This window comes from Ammospiza nelsoni, chromosome 3, assembly GCF_027579445.1.
Source record: "Ammospiza nelsoni isolate bAmmNel1 chromosome 3, bAmmNel1.pri, whole genome shotgun sequence".
In the NCBI taxonomy this organism is placed as follows: Eukaryota; Metazoa; Chordata; class Aves; order Passeriformes; family Passerellidae; genus Ammospiza; species Ammospiza nelsoni.
In genome coordinates this window covers 113301332-113321561 of record NC_080635.1, presented here as the reverse complement: position 1 = coordinate 113321561, position 20230 = coordinate 113301332, and the positions used below count along the sequence as shown (strand labels likewise).

General features: G+C 44.0%; 1 protein-coding gene across 10 annotated transcripts in view; it reads left to right on the top strand.

Moving 5' to 3' along the window:
* Nucleotides 1–20230, top strand: part of HMBOX1 (homeobox containing 1) — a 111970-nt gene that overhangs the window by 37980 nt on the left and 53760 nt on the right. For 8 of the 10 annotated variants that reach the window (XM_059468686.1, XM_059468681.1, XM_059468683.1 and 5 more), the window contains exon 2: nucleotides 9364–9447. In XM_059468686.1, coding sequence (XP_059324669.1) covers nucleotides 9425–9447 — 23 coding nt within the window. In that variant the 5' untranslated portion in view covers nucleotides 9364–9424. Of the gene's footprint in view, nucleotides 1–9363; nucleotides 9448–10565; nucleotides 10650–20230 lie in introns of all 10 variants that reach the window. The other 2 variants (XM_059468684.1, XM_059468685.1) reach the window with 2 other exon arrangements.

Sequence of the window (20230 nt, the reverse complement as noted above, 5' to 3'; positions counted from 1 at the left end):
GGGAGGGTTGGAGTCCCCATCCCTGGAGGTGTCCAAGGAAGGACTGGACTGCACAGGAGGGTCCCAGCTGGATCTACAGCTCCCTGACAGGAGGGAGCAGCCAGGTGGGGATTGTCCTCTTCTCCCAGGTTGAAACAGGACAAGAGGAAATTGCCTCAAGTTGTACGAGGGAAGGTTTAGATTGGATATAAGGAGCAATTTCTTAAACAAAAGGGTGCTCAGGCATTGGAAGGGGCTGCCAGGGAGGTTTGGAGTCCCCATCCCCGGAGGTGTCCAGGGAAGGGCTGGATGTGGCACTCAGTGCTCTGGACTGGTGACAAGGTGCGGATCAGTCACAGCTTGGATTCAATGATCTTGGAGGCCTTTTTCAACCTCAGTAATTTGGGATTCTGGGATCCCAGTGCTGGAACAGAACATCTGGGGATGGAGTATTTGTTAAGACTAGAGGGAATGGTCTGTTCTTTAGCCTGGAATCAGCTTTTAGAGCACAAGCACCACTGGATCCCTGCTTGGGTCTGTGTCTGCCCTGTTTCTGCTGCTTATTGAAGGAGAAAATTGGAGTTATGGAGATACTTAAAATTACAGAAGATGCTCAGTGTTATAGATTGGCTTTTCTTTAAAAAGCCAGGTTCTGCCTCCCTCTTCCAACCTTCCTGTTAGATGTCATCCAAGATGGATTCCAAGTGCAAAAAAAAAAAAAAAGAAATAAAGCAAGTGAACCTGCAGCAAGTGAATCATTCCTACTAAATTTAAACCACTTATTATGGGGAGGGAAAAAAAAAAGAGAGAACTCGGAACTCGGATTACAGGTTTAGCAAGCGTGAGCACATACTTCAGCGTGTATTGCTGGATTTGCAATTGCCAAACTACCGATTTCTTGGAACTCTGCTATTAACATTGTTAAGCAGTGTTCCAGACAGTCACTCCTATAAATCCTGTTAATATGTTAAGCAGGACAAGGCCTTTGAAAGAATAATATTTAGCTGGCGAGTGATCTCCATTTGGGTGTGTGGTCTGGGCTAAGGTAGGGGAAGTGACTGTGCTTGCTCTTGGAGTGTGTGGCTGGAGCATCCAGTTGATGTTTGCTTGGATGTTACTGCCATTTCTAGTAGGTGCTTGGGAATATTTTATTTATTTTTGGGGAAAAATGTGTTTAACAGGGGGTATGAAGGGGCCAGCAGAAAACTGGAGAGGGACTTTGGTAAGGAGCATGAGGGACAGGACACAAGGAATTGCTTCCCACTGCCAGAGAGCAGGGCTGGATGGAATATTGAGAAGGAATTCTTGGCTGTGAGGGTAGGGAGGCCCTGAGATGGAATTCCCAGAGAAGCTGTGGCTGTCCCTGCATCCCTGAAAGTGTCCAAGGCTGGGTTGGACAGGGCTTGGAGCAGTCTGGGGTAATAAAAGGTGTTCCCACCCATGACACAGAGTGACACTGGATGAGCTTTAAGGTCCCTTCCAGAACAAACCATCCTGTGATTCCATGATTCTCTAGCTCTTAACTTTGGAATTAGTATTTTGTTTCACATGGCTTTGAGAGGACTCTGTGCTCAGGTCAGGGTACCAGCTGCTCCCACCTGCAGTTCAGCAGGGTGGGTGTCACACATGGAATGAGTGTCACCCCTGCCCTGTGCAGGGACAAGTCATCTCTGTCCTGCATGAGTCACTGGGTAGAAACAAGCTGAAGTCTCTGGTATAAAGTCACCAGAGCACAGCTTCACCTTGGACTAAAAGCTCATCAAGCTCTCCCTTGTATCTGCTGCTGTTCCTCTGCAGGGGTGGCAGAGCCCCTCAGGCTTTCTGGCAAAGCTGTGAAAAAGGAAACTTTGATCGGCCTCTTTGCTTGCCATGGATAATTCCTGTAGAGGGGAAGCTGATCAAAGTCCAGGTCAGCTGGGAGGAAGAAGAGGGGAAGCAGAAAAGGACGGTGGAGCCGCAGATCGATATTTTCAGCACAACAGGTTGACAAGGGCACGGGGTGGAGCGGGGAGAGGGGACGTGTTTGATCTGTGCTGCTGCAATGGGGACATGTCTGCCACAGCCCAGCCCTGCTCCAGCATCCCTGGCACACTCAGGATTCTCAGATAACTCCTTGTGTTCTGAAGTGAACAACACAGGGGTGCCCTGGGTGCCCTGTGACCTCCAGCAGAAATGACCACCAGACCCTGGTGATGCTGCCCTGCTCTCAGCCTCCTTTTATGGCACAATTTTTATGTAGACTTTTTTTTTGGAGGTGAAAAAGAGCTGCATTCTTATTTTATTACAAGTAACGGAGAGCTCACAGCATTTTTCAGAACACCATTTTATATTTTGTAAAGTTCCTACCAAGTTTATTGTTTGTACAGCATTTTATCACATTCCTTTTTGGGAAAAAGTAATGATGATCTTAAATCCAAAGCCTGTTTTAAAACAGATAATACTTAAATTTTATGCAGTGAATTTGCTATTGTCAAGCAATACCACTTTCCTCCTAATGTTTTCTCTTGTGCCATACAGCAGTGCAAAAATAAAGGATTGTGAGGCATGAACTTGTTTCTCTTGCTTGTTTCTGCTACAAGTGATGGCAGATACAATTCTGGTTTCTTTTTTTGGGTCAGCAACTGGGTGTAGGTTCTTGAACTCAATTCACCTGAATGTGCTTCTTGTATTGAGCGTCTTCACTGGATTGTGTAGTTGCAGTTCTCTGTCTCTGCCAAGGGTTTTACATCCATGCAAATGCAAATTCCAAGCGTGGTGGACCACTCTATGAAAAAAAAATGCAGCTTTTGGAAGTGTTGCCTGATTTGGCACAGGAAAAGTTAAAATCAAGTCAAATAAAAAGGAAATCAAGTTTGATTCAATCAACACATTTCAAAGCCCTTGTCTTGCAATTAATCTCCCTTTGTCAAGGACCCAATGCCAAGTGCAGTTTCTGGAATTCCACTAAAGAGGGTTTGGGGCATTTACAGAGGTGTTCCCTGGAGAGTCAGGGATGAAGGAAGGTCCCTTCCTGTCCAGGTGGATTTCTTGGAGCTGTCGTATCTTCTGCAGTGTCCCTTGTTGAACCTACCCTTTCCCCACACAGAATCTCTGAGTTCCTCTTGCTGGTGGACTCCCGAATCCCCTTTGAGACAAGCAGTCTGCAGTGGAGGTGGATTCATGGTGCTGGGCAATAGAGCACCTCACTTCACTAGGCATGTCCAGGGCTCCTGTGTCTCTCACAGAAAACTGTCAAGGTAATTAGTGCTAATTCGATGGGTTTTGAAGGAGCCTCTCATTTATTGTATGTTTGGACTCAAGGACTTGGCAGTCTCCCATCCATCAGTTTTGTTGGATGGATGAAGAAGTGTTCCTTGGAGTGTACCTGGAGTTCAAGGTGCAAACCCTGCTGGTGTCATGTGGGGGTTTTAAATCTCAGTTCCACTCCAGGGCCTGTCTTGCCTCTTGTAGCTCTCTTGGAGTCAGGTGGTTCCTAATTCACTTTTCCTCCCCCATTTCAGTGCTCAAAGTGATCTGAGGTGGCTCAGAACCTGTTTGATCCCTCAGGAAATGGAGTTGTAGCAGTCATTGGCTGTCCCTACTGGTCAGGAGTTTGTGCCATTCTTCTGCTGGTGACATTCACATGTCATTTCAGCTGGAAAAAAAACAATTCAAGTCTGGTCTTTGATTCCAGGCAAATTTTTAGCCATGATTGGAGGGGTCAACATGCAGCAATCCAGGAGATACAGGAGGTTGGGATGTTAAGGTTGGAAGCTCAGTTGTGAGCAATAACCAAAGTACAACCCAGGTGCTCTGCTCACATGGGTCTGCAGGGGTGGCTTGGTGACAGAATTTCATTTCCAGCTGCCATTAAGGACAAAGCGACACTAAATAACATCCTTTTACTGGGATTGCATTGCATTTGATGGATCTCTGGGACTTCTGGTCCTTTTACTGATGGTCACTTCTGCCTGTCTGGAAATCTTGGAGTTTGGGGAACTTCATGATTTTGTGACCTCATTTTTTCTGTAGTGGGATCTGTTGCCACTCTGCCTCAAAATGGAGCCTGGCCTCTGCCTCGTGCTCTAGGAAATCCCAATAAATCTGGGCAAGGAGGTTTCTTTTGCATGGGATTTGGGAGGGAGAAGAAGGGAGAAAGAGTTTTGACTCTGATCCTTGGCTAATTGTCCTGTGTTAGTGAGCTGCACGGCATATTGTAGGAGCAATCATTTATTTGCTTTTCTACGTTTACCTGTAATAAATGATAAGCTGTGGCTGTATCATAAGAATGAGGTGTTTGTTTTCTAAAGGGGAGAGGTTTCTGCCAATGTTTTCCCCTCAGAGTTCAGAGAAAAAAAAAGATTCCATAAAAAAGAATTGTAAACTTGTTAACTTGTTAAGGAGCTGCTGCATTCCCTCACCATAATCCCAAAATATGGCCTGCTCCAGGGTTGTACTGTGAAAGGTTTGGTAAACAACACAGTCACAGTAAGAATGAAAATAGCAGTGGCTGGAGGTGACTTCTGAGCATTTTTTCCAAGGATTTTTGTGTTCACAAAAAGTGTTTCCACTCACTGACGCAGCTTGCTCAGAGAGAACGAAGTCTTAAATTTTGAAGATACTCCGGACATGGTCCTGAACAGCTGGTTTTGGTGGCCCTGCTTGAGCAGGGAGCTTGGATAAAAGGATTTCCACGTGGAACTGGATGCTGCACGTCACCAAGCCATGGGGTGTGCTCAGGAGGTGGCAGTGCCTGGAGAAGGTTCCTGGCCTTGCTTCCCAGGGCACAAATAAAACACATCCTTGAGTCATATGGCAGAGCTTTTTTTAAATTTTTTTTTCCCTAATATGCCTATTTTGGGAAAATGGGCTAGAGAGTCCTAGATTAGCTCCAGTATTTTGGACATTAGTCCTACTTTTGTGTGTGTACCCAGAAGAATTTGAGTTTTGATACAAATGCAGTACCTGGGCTTTGAAAAGCACTGGGTAAATAAGAGCCTGTCTGAACATCTCCCAGGAATAAAGGACTTGGAGCTGGCAGAGGAGGGCTGGAATGTGAAGCCAGACACATTCAAAGTAGAAATCAAGTATGAATTTGTAGTGGAGAGGGTGATTAATCACCAGGATGAGCTGGAGTGGATGGATCCTTGGTCTCTTGCTGGTTTTGAGGCAGGATGTTCTGGGACAGAAGTTAAACCAGGTAACAGCTTTACTTCACACTGCCCTCAGTGGAGAGAAACTTATTGAATCCAAAATCATTTAGGTTGGAAAAGACCTCCAGAATCATCCAGTTGGAATGAGTCCCACCTTTGACAGATGCTTGTCACCCAAACTAGAGCATTGAGTGACACATCCAGTCCACCACCTCCCTGGGCCCACTCCAATGTTTAGCAACCCTTTCCATGAAGAAATTCCTCCTGATGTCCAGCCTGAACCTCCCCAACACATCTTCGTGGACATGTGTGCACACATGTGCCCAGGATCTGCCTAGAAGACCTCACAATTCCTACAGACCTTAAGCTGTACATTGAGTAAAAGGCCTAAATTTTTAATTTTTCCTGTTTCTAGGAGAGCATTGGTTTGTAATTATGCATGCAGTTGGGGGTCTGCCTTTACTGCAAGTTCAGCAGTGGTAGAACTTTGTTCTTAGGGCTGAATTTCTTGGTGGTTCTGCATTTCAGGAGTGCTGTGACAATTGCAGTGCTGGGGCCTCTGCTGTGTTCAGCCACTGACACTGCCCTGGGTGGCTTTAAGCCAAGAATTCAGCCCCTCTGTTCATGTTTTACTTAGGTCAAAATGTTGATGTTTGTCTTCCCCAAGGACAAAAGCTTTTAGTTTGTTATTTGTAAATCCCATTTTAAGAACTCACCAAGGAAGGTATTAGTGAAGTACAAAGTGATGGCTTTTTTAAAAAAAAAATTATACTATGTGAGTCACTCAGAAATTAAAAGAGAAAATTAGTTTCTCTTCCAAATAAGTGATATCAGCCTCATCTTTACCAAGTGACTTTCTCCTTGCTTTTGCTGGGTGTTGTGGATCAGGGTGAACTCTACTTCAAAACATTTAATTGCACACAGTGAGAAATGAAGAAAACTGAAGGGGATCCCAAGAATGTATTAAAAATCAGAACTAAAATGAGAATGATTTCATGTCAAGTGAGACAAATGCAGAGTTGATACTCCAGTGCTTCACACTTCCACTTGTCCTTGGCACTGAGAAAATGAGATTTTTAATATCTGAAAAACAGATTGCCATGAAGACTCATCCATTGTAAATTTAAGCTGCCTTTATAGCAACTTAAGCTGGGGACAAGATTGTTCATTACATCTGATTCTACAACTGCAGCCACGATTTCCATATTAATAGTGACTGGTTTTTTTTTTATTGTCTCTACCAGAAATAGGAAGGGGAGCTGGTTGTGTTTTCCCTGGCTTAGCAGATAATTTATTTAATGAATAATGCGAAAAGAGCAAAGGTTTGTGAATTCTTACTCCCATATCACCACAAAGAGTGGTGACACCTGCCTCAGAGTGCTTTGGTGCTAAAAGGAGGCTGAGGGAAAGAGGGACATTGACTCATGATTCAGAGTCAGGATTTGTTGCTGATGGAATTTATGTTGGTCAGGATTGAATTGTTTTGACTCCGATTTTAGGTGAAGGGTTTGCTTGTTCCCTGCCTGATGTGCCCTTAAGCTACAAAAGCATTGAAGCAACTTCTCACATGTGTCTGGGGGTGGGGAAGGTATTTCTGTGCCACTGAACTTTAGACCAACGTGGAGTCAAAGGCTGTTTGTGCCCCTTTTCAATAGCGGCCGCTGGGGCTGGCAGCGGCCGGAGGAAGCACCAGCTTCCTCTCCTTTCTCTGGAGCTGGGTTTCCTTTCACCAGCCCTGCTCCCAAGGCAGACCTGAGCCTTCCCTGTCCTCCCTTGCTTCATCTGTGGTTGAATTCTGAATGCAGTAAACCTGCTTGACACTTAAATGTAACAAAACCAGAGAATTATCTCTATTTTCGCATGGATTTGCTGCTGTTTATTTCTGCTGAAATCCTGATGTTCTCTGTCTGCACTCCCAGATCTGCAGTCTCTTGGAAAAGCTCATCTTCCTCCTCTAATCACGTCCCAAATTTGGTCTGGATCCTAATGGCTCTTCTCTTAAAACATCTGAGGTCCATACCAGCTTTTTCCTCTTTCATTGCTATCACTAATATCATCCTCCTGCCTTTGTCATCTCAAAACCTGAGTTACAGCAGCCTTTTCTTTGCTTCTCTTATCTCATCTCCTCATGTTCTACTTTTAATCCTGCATTTCATGATGATGGAAGGTGATTTTTTTTTCCTTTCTGGGTTTTCTTCTTTTCTACATCCATACCTCTCACCCTGGAAGCAGATCTCTCTCTGAGGAATCCAGTTCTTTATCATTAGCCCCTCTGACCTTCAGAAAGTTTGTATATATTCAAGTCTAATTTGTTCCTCTTTGGAAAACAAAACAGCTCTCTGTATTAAAATTTGGCAAGAAGTCAGCAGCATGATCTCATGTTTTTTGTGACTGCCTTGGGGGGAATATGTTTAAAATGCAGTTAAGAAATTGGACAGAGGAGGGGTTTGGTGGGGGAGTCTCTCTGAAAGGTTTGGGGTGGCTGACAGGGAGGGACCTGAGTGTTTGGCTCTTCCATCCCTCAGTGGTTGGGTGTCAGTGATTCTCTCTGAACGTGGCCTCTGGGGGTCTGCTGGGACCATTCATCTTGGTCACCTCATTCCTGGAGAGAAAGAGGCAGCTCAGGACCTCAGTGTGGTCCAAATGAGTTGTTCTGGAAGAGCAGCAGCCAACTCTCAGCACCTCCCCTCCCTGGAAACACCCAGAGCTTTCCCTGGTCACAGGTGGTTAGGAGAAAGTTCTTATGGACAGACCTGAACCTCCCAGGAAAGCTGGTGGTCAAAAGCTGAGTGCTTCCACATCTGGGAAAGCTCATTCAGCCCAAACTTTGGTCCTGAAAGTTCATGAGGTTCTTCCTGGAGGAAAAACCCACGAGGAAATGGTATCACTATCCCTGGAGGGATTTAGGAGCCGTGTGGATGTGGCACTTGGGAGTGCTGGGGTAACAATTTCTCTTCATGCTCTTGAATGAGGTGGTTTTCCTCCTGTGCTCTGCTTTGTGAGACCTCATGTGGAATTCTGTGTCCAGCTCTGGGTTCCTCAGCACAGGGGAGATGTGGAGCTGTTGGAGTGAAACCAGAGGAGGCCACGGAGCTGCTCTGAGGGCAGGAGCCCCTCTGGAGCCAGATTGGGAGAGCTGGGAATGTTCAGCCTGGAAGAGGCTCCAGGGAGAGCTCAGAGCCCCTTCCAGGGCCTAAAGGGGCTCCAGGAGAGCTGGAGAGGGACTGGGGACAAGGCATGGAGGGACAGGACACAGGGAATGGCTTCCCACTGCCAGATTGCAGGGATAGATGGGATATTGGGAAGGAATTGTTCCCTGTGAGGGTGGGAGGCCCTGACAGAGGTTTCCCATCTGTGGCTGCAGTGTCCAAGGCCAGGTTGGATGGGGCTTGGAGGAACCTGGGATGGTTGAGGATGTTCCTGTTCATGGCAGGGGGAGGGACAGGATGAGCTTTAAGGTCCATTCCAACCCAAACCATTTTGGGGTTCTGTGATCTTAGGGGGCTTTTCCAGCCTGACCAGCTCAGTGCCTCTGCATCCCTGTGTGCCCAGTGGGCTCCATCTGGGAGAGGTGCAGTTCTTCCCCAACACCTTCAGCAGGTGTTGAGGGAGGAACAGTCATTCTCTAATGTCTGGACCACTTTTAACCACTGAGAACAGCCAAGATCTGTCCATCCACGGCTGCTCTCCATGGATTAGCAATCCACAATTGCTGATGTTACAAATGGAGCAGAGGAAAATTATCCCATGCAACTCCCTATGCTGCTGTATCCACTCATTTTCTAGCTCTGTCTGGATATAACATCCTGCTTTTCTCTTCCCTCTTGTTAATAGTTTGACTTTTGGAGCACTTTCAGTCCGTGTTAGTTTGTGGAGAAAGACATCAGCAGTGATAGCTGAGGAAAATTCTATTAGGTCATTCCTCCTCAGAACACAGTACCTGTCTCCTGAGCTCTTTGAGGATGTTGGCCAAATAATCCTTTTAATAGCTTTTGTGAGTTAAAAGGGTAGGTAACTGTCATAAGGCTAAATGATTGCATAGATTAATTTACTTGTGGTCGAAAGAAATCAATTGTAATTTAAATTTTTGTCTCTGGACTGATTACAACACCAGACATCAACTTTCTCCATAAGAATCATTGAAGTCTGTGAGTCTGGGTTAGTGACAGATTATCCAGAATGATGTGATTGGATCCCTTTGCCTCTCCCAAACCTCTCTAATGTTCTTGGATCTTTTCCTTGTGTCTTCCAGAATGGTGAATAACACTGAAGACCCTCAAGAGGCTTTGTAACGTCCCATCCTCATGTAAAGTATGCTCAGAACTTTTCCAGTAGTGTAAGTACAAGCTGAAGAAACTCATAACAATTCAGAGTAATTTTGTGGTGTTCTTCTGTTAAATTGTCTAAAAAAGCAGAGAAATGGCTACAATGATTATGAGCAGTTGGCTGAGTTGGAGAGTTTCACTGGTTTAGTGGAAGATTTAAACCAGGGAAGACATTTAAACCAAAACTAGTAAAATAACTGAACATTTAAATTAGGGAGTAGTAACACTGAATTGCTCACTTGGTCTGCCTCATGTATTGTTTGTGCTTCTGCATTTCTGTCACTGAAACAGAAGGACAATGATGCACTTCTTATAAAATCAGTCTTGATCAGAGAAAAATCAGTGTTAAAGGAGAGATCTCCATACAGCAGCTGAACAAATGAGAGGGATAAAGAGTTTAACACCACTCTAGCTTTGCTGAAAGGGATGAGCCACCTTCATTTAGTAGCCTCTGGCAGAGACAGAAAACCTGGGGCACCTCACCTAATCCTGGTGCTGGATGTGTTGGTCCAAGCAACTCAAGTATCTTCAGTGCCAATTGTCCAAATCTCATTGTGGAATTTCAAATCAGTTTGTTCCTTTTAATTACTTCTGTCATATATCTTCAATTTCATTGGTTTCCATGCTGTTTCTTCAATAAATAAGCAAATTAATTCAAATTTTGAAGCTTGTCAGGCTGAAAGGAAGGGCTTGACCTGTATTGTGCTGTCACTGGCCAGTCCTGCATGGCTGTTCACAATATCCCTGTTACAGGCACAACCAAATGCTCATCCCCTGCAATCAGATTCCTGAGATACTTGGACCTCTTGATTTCAGATTGTTCCTTCTGTCAGGTCTGGAAAGAGAAACCTTTTCTGCAGGATAGGTAGCAAGGAACTACCATCACATTTTCCTTGATGGATTATTTCAAGGATGAACATGTATCCTTGGACAGGGATAGTGCAAGTGACAGTGCAGCCACAACCTTCTGTAGAAGAAGTCACAGCAAAAAATAACGATTGACAGGGATTTAGTGTTGGAAACCAAACTCCAATGGATTTCAAAAAGCCATTAATTAGTGATTTTCTGTTGCTGGTGGTTTCCTACTTTGCTGCCAGTCCCTTGAGCCACCTCCTCTTCTTCCTTTTAGCTGTGGAAGTATGTTGGAGTTCAGTAGTAAAATCACCACTTGAAATTGTAAAGATCTGGTTCACAGCAGGAGAGAAGTCTGAAGGTAAGGCCACATCACCGTGGGCATCTTTGTTATCCCAGTAATTTGGAGTTTGCTGGGTGACCTCAGAGCTCCTCTGTGCTTGGAGTGAGCACAAGGACATCTCACAGCTTTGTGTCAGGCTTTGGTCAGAAATTTCCAGACTGGGAATTGCATAGCTTGAATTTCCTGTGCTTTAGCTCAATTTCAGTCATGTTCTGCCCCTGTGCACTTTTCTGCTGCCACCTCCCAGCAGAGCAGTAGCAGCTTCCTTGATTTATTCCAGTGTATGTGCAGTCAGTATGGCCATGGAAGATGCTGTAGAAGTAGAGGGGAATCATTTTTGACTGAGGGAAAACTGGGGGGAATTTATTTGGAGGGGATTAGAGAGTGTTAAATTAGAGGAAATGGGCCAAGATGACCCATTTAGATAGAAAGTTTCCAGATTAAACCACAGATATCTTTTAAAAAGGGTAAATGGGATTGTGAAGGGCAAAGAAGAAAATGGAACCTTAAAAAAAAAATTTAGAAGTTTGAATTTAAATAGTGATTGAAGAGTTGCAGAGCTGCTGTGGTAAGAGAGTAGTTGGGTTACTCCTAAGAGTAGGAGTTACCTGGGTGCAAGTTATCATTTCACTGCCTCATTTTACCCTTAGTAGGATGAGAGTCAGTGCTGGAGAGGATTTGAGGTGTGGTGTGAACACAGAACTCTTGATCTTGGCCTCTCAGGAATTAAGAATTCATCTAAAACAAAGTCCTGGAGCCAACAACTTTATCTCTATTGGGCTCCCCATAAAAATGGGAGTAATTACTTGAGCTTTGTAGTCCATATTGATTAATTAATATGTGTTAATAGTGAGTTACAACTATCAGTATGTTTTACATCCCTCAAAGTATGATTTCTGAAAGAACCAGACAGTTTCACTGTCATCACTTCAAATTTACCTGGATGACCAGGCCAGTGCTTATGAATTTAACTGCCAGCAGTGGCAGGGGAGTCTGGGGAGTGAATAAAAGAAAATCAGGGTGAATAATGCAGGTGGAGAAGGGCTGGATTGAAGCCTTTTCATCATTTGGGAAAAACAACAGGAAGAAAAGAACAAGAGTGTGAACTCTACCAAGTCAGCACAGATTGAAGAGCAGGCACTGGACAGAGTGCCTCAGAAAATCGCCACAGGCTGAGCTGTGCCTGTGCAGTGTCCTTGAGATGTGACACAGAACAGGTTAATTAAACTCAGGTAACAGAAAACTCAGCTGATTTTCTCCTTTTGTCTTCGGTGACAAGGTATTGTGTAAATAGTGGGTGACTCTGGGAGCATTCATGTGGCTTTTTTAGCTTCTTTAACTGAAACAATGTCCTGCCTGAGTCCTTGGTTTCACTTTAAGATAAACCAGATGAGTTAATTCATTATTTCGTAGCAAAAGTGACCTAAAAAAAAATCTTGTTGAATGTTTTTTTTCCTCAAAAAGGTTTGGCACAGCTGCCTAAGGAAGTGGTGGATTCCCTTCCCTGGAGAGATTTAAAAGCTGTGTGGATGTGACACTTGGGGACATGGGTTACTGGTGGCCTTGGCAATGTGAAATGTAGACTGGATCTTGTCTGTCATGTCGGAAATTTCCCTGGTTTGGGTCTGGGTTACACAAAGACATGTTTGTTGCTTAATTAAGAGCATTAATTAGGATATTAATTTCTTTCTGAAGTGCTTTTAACTAAAATAAAACTCCAGTATGGAAGCAGCAGTGGCCAGAAGCCCATGGTTTTTGCTGTTATGATTTATTTTCTTCAAGGAGACACTGGTATCTATTTCTGAGTTCTCCAAGTGTAATTTCTGTCTTCACTAAGGCTGTGCCAGTAATACTGCACTTGCAAACTGTTTTTCTAGTGGAAAATAATTTCCTTTGTAGTTAAGCACAAAAGCAGAGGTAGGTGAGGTTCAGCTGTTTGCTGGGTTTGGATTTTAGTTTTCTGAAGTAATTAATTTATCTTTTAAGGAAGTGTTTTAGTTGTTAGTACTGGTGATAAGTCCTGAAGGAGAATGAAGGTGCCTGAAATACTTCAGACTGTCTCTTTTTCTTCATGTATGGAAGAGGTGGTGGAAATCCTGGTGATGGCTTTGCTTGGAAGTTGTCCTGCACTCTGTCATGTGTGATGCTGTAGATGGATGGACCCTGTATGTGTGGTGAGAAAATGCTCAGAGTTTGGCCAGGCTCTTGTTCTGGCTTCTTGCAAAATTCCTGAGTGACTTTGAAGGAGTCATTTGGACTTGTCCAAAGTGCAGCCCCTCTCTGGGAGCTCTTGGTCACAAAAATTAGTGCAGTGTTATTGCCTGCCTCACAGGGATCTTGTGATTGGACTATTTACATACCCCAAGTGGCAGAATTATTGGGGAAGAGTTCTGAGATTCTGCCTACATTTTAACAGAGGATTGGTAAAATTTTGAAATTAAATGGAGGAGGCAGAAGACAGCACTGTACCCTGTAATCTTGACGGCTGAAAATGATGAATTATTGTAGAATCCCAGAGTGTTTAGGTTTGGGTTGGAAGGGGCCTTAAAGCTCATCCTGTCCCACCCCTGCCATGGGCAGGGACACCTCCCACTGTCCCAGGTTGCTCCAAACCCCATCCAGCCTGGCCTTGGACACTTCCAGGGATGTGTCAGTCTGGTCTCTAGGGCAGGCCCACGTCTCAGTTTTATTGATGACTTTTTAAATTACTGTTTCTTCACATGGATTACACTATTTCAGTGTGTTCATGAGATTTACTGTAACTAAAGCACACAAGTCCTGCTTTGAGAGCTGTTACAGAGTTTATATATCCAAAGTTTAGTCTTTGGCTCCCAAACCCAAGAGCTCCTTCTTGCTCTTGGCACAGGTCTGGGCTTTGGGCCCTGGTTCAGCACTCAGCTGCCACTCCAGTTTTTCTCTGTGTTTGTTAGTCCTGCTGATCCCTCATTCTGCCCTTGAATCCAGGCTCAGAGTTTGAATTCCTGCCTTGTTGCTGTAGAATTGCAACAATAGCAGGAAACCCAGATTTTGGAAGTAGGGAAGGTTAGGGTTAGACAGATAAGGTGTCAGTATGAAACAGTGCGTGCCTTGAGTAGAATTCAGAAGTATCTGGCTGCCAGCCCTGTGCTTAGTCAGAGGTCAGTCCCTTTTGTAAGACTTGGATTATGACAATAATTGCCATTTATATTATATTTTTGCCTTGTAAGATCAATCTCAAGTTCTCTCTCTCTTTCCCAGAGATGTAAAGCAGAGTAAGTTACTCACCCAAGTGGCAAAACGACTGGGTTTGCTCACTGCCAGCATCCATTAAAATTATTTTATCAGCAGAGAATTTCAGAGAATAAGTGGAAGAGCAGCTTGTGTAGAACAGTGAGTCGGGGTTTGGGGCTCTTTAACCAGCTGAGAAACTTGAAGCCTCCTGAAGAAACGATGTGTTGATATTCTGCTCTCAGCTTGCCTCCTCTAATTTGTGTAGCGGTGAGTATTTGATTACGCCGGATTTATTTTCAGAAGTTTCAGGCTGCTCTTATTAATTGTCCCCATTTTGATCGAAGGCGTGTGGCACAGCTCTGCATTCCAGAGCTGCTGTTTTGCATCCCTAAACAGAGCTGCTGATGCTGGGGCTCTGGGGCTCAGCTCAGAGCCTGATTTCCCCCCTTGCTGCAGCACGAGGCTCTCGTTTCCCCGAGATGAGAGCAGTCATTACAAGAATTACATTTTGTTTGTGAATCAGGATGAATGGGAGTAGAGGCCTTTTTTTTTTTTTTTTGAAAATCAGAAGCCAGAGATACAACTGCAGGAGATAATTATGCAAACGTATGGGTGAGGATGGCTCTGTGTTCGTTGACATGATGAGCACTTCAGGCCTGAGGTTTTTTTCTTTTTTTCTCTTTCTCTCTTTTGAAAACTGATACAAGTCCTCTGAAAATACTGGAGTTGCAACTGATGAGCATAAGTGATGAGTCAGATCCTTAATCCTCTGTTACGCCTCAGAATTCACAGCATCAGCTCCTGGTTTTGAAGGCAGCTTTGCTTAATATGGTGCAAAGTTTTAGGTGGTTCTGAAGTATTTATATTACTATGAATCATTGAGGCACACAATGGTTTGTGTTGCAAGGAACCTTGAAGATCATCTCATTCCAATGGCAGGGATGCCATTCACTGTCCTGGGTTGCTCCAAGCCCTGTCCAACCTGGCCTTGGACACTTCCAGGGATGCAGGGACAGCCACAGCTTCTCTGAGAAACCTGTGCCAGGGCCTCCCCAGCCTCTGAATGGAAGGAGATTCATTTGTTCAGTAAGAACAGAAAAAGTCAAACCTTGAATTTCAGAATACTGTTGTGCCTTAAATGCCCCAGTTCTCTTCCAGCAGTGCCTTAGAGCTGTCCTGGAAGGGTCACAGTCTTTGCCTCTGGGTTTGATCCTTGTGTGTCCCTTCCATCTCAGAACATTCTGGGATTTTTTGGTGATACATGTCAGTGCTGTTATGGACCAGCTGTAGCTCAATGAAGCCCTTCCTTTGAGTGTCTTGTAAGAACCAACTGCATTCTTTGGGATGGGGTGAAGGGTTGGATGGGGCCCTGATCAGCCTCATCTCTCAGTGCCATCCCTGCCCATGGCAGATGAGCTTTGAGCTCCCTTCCAACCAACACTAGCCCAGAATTCTGTGTAGGAAAGGAAGGACTGAGTGAAACTATGCTTGGTCCTTGGATATCATAAATATGTCTGGAGAAAGAAACAAGCTTGCATAACCTAAACCAGGGTTAAAAATTCAGAGTGAGCAGCTGCAAGTGGAGTTTCTTTGTAGTCAGTGGTGCTCATAGGAAGCATCTGGAGCAGTCCTTCATGTGGATTTGGTGGTGGAATGTCAGGCTGGGTGATAAGCAAATTACATTGCTTTGGAAATAGCAGTGCCATCCTTAATGCCTCTTTTTAATATCAGGAGGACATCCACCTCCAGAGCTGCTCAGGCTGCAGTTCTCACCAATAGTGGATGCACAGACACACAGGAGAAAAATTTAGCAGGTTAAGGAGTTCAGCTTCTAACTGTGATGGTAGTTAAAACTCTGGTTTAATTAACACGTTATAGAAAGTGGGTTTTTTAGCTGTGTACTTTGGAAAAACCTATTTCAACTGGAAAGCCACAATTTATGTTGTGATTTTGCTCTCCCATTTAAATGGTGAGATGGCAGTCAGTGACACCAAGGAGGTGCCTGTGATGTTGTGAAAAATGCTGGTGCTGTAATAAATGAGATGACAATCCTGGATGTCCCTTGAGCAGTGCAGGGGTGTCCTGCCCTGTGCTGTGTGTCAGAGAAGGGGAAATGTTGGCATCTCTCCCCATCCTGCTCTCCTCAGTTGATGGGACTCGATCAGAATCATTCTTAAACCAATTACCAGACTTAGGATCCTGTTCTGAACACTTTGGCTCTTGCCCACATCCATATTATGCAGATTATATCAAATATAGGTCTTACAGCAGAAAGCTCAACTGGTTTTGTAAGTCCTGAGCTTTGCTTATTAGATAAAGCTGTGAATTTTAATGGGAATTGGAGAAGGACCTCTGCAGAAGAGCATCTCCTCAGTGATGCTAGAGTGCTTCCTACTCATCTACAGTGAGTAGAAGAGTGGAAAAAATGATTTCTTGTGATCATTAAAGAGTTCAGAGCCATTTTCTCAAGTGTTAGAGGTGTTAAGGCTGCTGTCTGGCCTTATTCCCAAACGGGTAATTGAATTGCTTTGAACTTCTGCGAGTTCAATTGGACATGGACTTAGCTCGTGGCTGTTTTTATGGGATTATTCTGCTGTGCTCCATCACCTAGAAAGTTAAGTGTTGGGTAAATGATTCTTGTATCAGCGTGGGCTTGGGCTGTGAGAGTAGGTGAGAAACCCTTGATGTGTTTTTCCTTACTTTTCTCTATATAGTGCAGGAAAATAAGGGAGGAGAGCAGTCCAGCCACATATCCCTACTGGAGATCAGAACAGTCAAACTGGGGAGGGAACCCCACATCCAAAGGGTGAAATTAATTTAAAAAAATGAGTTTAAATAAAGCTTCATTGAATGAGAAGGACAGGCAGTGCTGAACAGCCTCCCCTCAGAAGGAGGAGGAGTGGTACTGCATTGGGCTGGTTGGGACCTGCTGGATATTTTATATCTGTGGGTTTTGTGCTGGAAAATAAATTCCTTTTTATTTACCTCCTTAGAGTTCTCCCTTCAGTCTGATATTCCGGTACCTCAGGTTGCTTTTGGATGAGCTGTGAAAGATGAGCATGAAGTTTTAATGCTTTAGAATGGTACAACTGAACCATCTTTTTGGGGGATGATTAGTGTAAGGAATGTAAATAAGTTTGATATTTTAGGCTCCTTACAATTTTTTTTGCCAGAACCTAAAGAAACTTTGTCTTAAAGGGCAAGATTCAGTTGTTAAAAAATCGGTCACTTTTACTTTTGAGCTTAATTAGAAATTTGCAGAGGTTTTGCTTACAAAATTTCAGGGAGAAAAATTTGCAGTTGTTCTCCCTTGGCTATCTCTCTTTTTTTGAGTGTCTCCCCAAGCAAATTTTGACAGCCCATTGTCAGTGGTGAGAGTATTGATAGCAGATAAAGCATGGGATGTAGAGGATGTTTTGCTACACAGGCAGCAAAGTTTGCCTACAGCAAAGTCAGTCCACAGTCCTGTTCTCAGGAAAAGTATTTTCCATCTTGATTTTCTCCTATACCCCCCAATCATTCTGCTTGTCTCTATCTTATTTTATTCCTTGCTACTTTTGCAGTTGATTGTATTTCACAAGGAAAAAGAGGGGGAAATAAATTGAATTACAGGTAGCCAGAGGAGTGCAGGAGGATAAGAGGCTCTTACTGCAGTGTGGGGGGGGGATGAAGTGGTGGAGAATATTCACTCATTAATGAGGTGAATGAAATTAGGGTGATTCTAAAATGGTTGATTTAATTAACTGCTTTGTAAATTGATCTTTAAACAGGATAAGTTTATTAAAATATTTTAAAAAGGGAAAATTACCAAAGCCCTGCTCGAGTAACAGTTTGAAATAATGCTTGCTGTAGTTATTCATTAAAAAGTTGTGGATAGTTGGCAATGTTGGAACATGTTCAATAATACCACATTTTGCAATATTTGTTTTGGGGTTTTAATGGAAAATTCCAAGTTCCTGCAGCTGTTTTCAATCATGAATGTCCCTCAGGAGCATTATTTCTAGATCTCATGGCTGTGTAGAAAAGCACATGAAGATGGGAACAGGAGTTCCAGATCAAGAAGACCAATGAGATGTGTCAGTGCAGTATTTGCTGAGTATGCAAATATAAACAAGGCACTTGGGCATCTCTCTATCACATTAGTGAGACCAGCAGGGAGATATTCTAATTTCAGTGTTCTTACCTCTTAAAAATTACCCAGAAGTTGCCTTAAAAATTTTGGAGGGTTGGAATAATTCTTTGCATGGACAGACAAGCAGAAAATTGATTTTAGTTTGTTTTTTTTTTCAAGTTGTCCACATTTTTCCAGTGGTTAAACACAGTATCATGGAGTTAATTAGGTTTGCTGCTCTTACATTTGTTTCTGCAAGGCTTTAAAGTCCATTGATGAACAGGACTCCAGAACACAAGTTGGAAATCATTTAATATCTTTATTCCTGGGGCAGAGGGTGGCCTTGCCCAGCAGCCTTTGCATCCCTGTGAACTGAAATTCCTGCACAAGCTCAGCTGTGTCAAAGAAGGACAAACTGAGGAATTGAGGCTGGAGCTCTTCCCTCATATGGCCACGAGCAACAAGAGGTCAATCCCTGCCCCTGCATCTGAGAACTCTGCACTTCATTAGCTGGAATTCACTAAAGGACACTTAGGATTCACCAAATCATTGTGTGTAATTCACTAAAGGAGATTAATTTGGCCTGGGCACCCAGATCCAGGAGCTGAGCCCTGGCACTTTAGACAAATTAGGAATGACACCCAAATTTTAGAGAGAATCGCTGGCCATGGCCACCAAGTGCTGCAGAAGGTGGTGAGGCCCTGGCACAGGGTGCCCAGGGAATTTGTGGCTGCTCCATCCTTGGAAATGTCCAAGGCCAGGCTGGATGGGGCTTGGAGCAACCTGGGATAGTGGAAGGTGGAACTAAATGATTTTACAGCCCATTTCAATTACCATTCTGTAATTCCATGATTCTGTGTTGCTTGACATTCTTGAAGCCATCTGGAAAGTCTTTTTTTTGTCGGATGGGAGTTTTTTAGTTCATGGGCTACAAGGACAAAAGTTCTGGGTTTCTGTGTCTGGATGATTAAATGGATGATTAAATAATTTAAAGTATACTTTAGTATTAAATGTTGAAGAGTCTGTAAAGTAGGAATTTTGAGTGGAGGTAATTCTGGTTGGAGGCTCTGGCTCATTAAATTCTCCAGTTCAAACAAAGAACCTGAGCACATGAAACTTGGTATTGACAGATAAATGATCTGGGAAATGGTGACATTAGAAACACTGGTAAGAATCCCAAACCCAGGTGTTGACCTGAGGAAGGGTGAGCTGGCATACCCAGTGAAAACCACCTCAAGGCCAGATGTTTAAAGAGATTTTTCTGCTTGAAAATGGTGCTGCTCAGAGCTGGCTGTGATGAGTCAGTAAAATCCTTGTGATACTTCTCCCAAAGCTGGGAGAGGAGGATGGAGCAGTCCTTCCTCCCCCAGAGGCCAAACCTGGAACACAACGTCTGGTTCCAAACGCTCCCCGCCAGGCTCCGAAGGTCTCAGCCTGGGATGCCACTTCCAAATTGTGGTTGTTACAATTCCAGTCAGTTGCAGCTCGACTGCTGCATTGCCTGCCATGCCCTCCTGTGGTTCAACAGAGTCTGGGTGCTTGTCTTGGAAAATTTTAAATGGCCTGGACGTTTCCAGTAATCAGTTTTCCGGAGGACAGCACATTCCCGTTGGGCTGAAGCGCTGATGTGGATGTGGAACGTCTGTCTTCTCACACAGGCATTTTCTTGGATGGGAGTCATCCCCTTGCATTGTCCTCCTGCTTCCTTCTCCCACAGAACAATGTAAGGAGCTCAGAGGGCAAAGATGAGATTTTCTTCTCATTTCTGTATTTCCCAGGCTGCAAGTACCATTTTTGTGGGTTTGTGCATCTTGGCTTTGTCTTTACAGCTCTGCTTCAGCTCTGTTCCAACAAGCAAGTTTTCAGTGTTGTTCTTCAGCCCCAGCTATGGATCTCGAGTCATTCCATGACTCCTGTTAGGAACTTCTCTGTGCCAGGGCAGAAATCACAGAATCACAGAATAATGAGGTTGGAAGAGACGTCTAAGATCATCGAGTCCAGCCTATGCCCTAACACCTCAACTAGAGCATAGCACCAAGTGCCATGTCCAGTCTTTTTTTAAACACATCCAGAGATGGTGATTCTGCCACCTCCCTGGGAAGAGCATTCCAGTACTTTATTATTCTTTCTGTGAAAAATTTCTTCCTAACATCCAACCTGTACCTTCCCTGATGTAGCTTGAGACTGTGTCCTCTAAATGGACATAAGGAGTCATCCTCAAAATGTGTGGGGAGGAATAGGCAGCCCTGGAAGGTTTCTCAGCCTGACAGCTATCGTC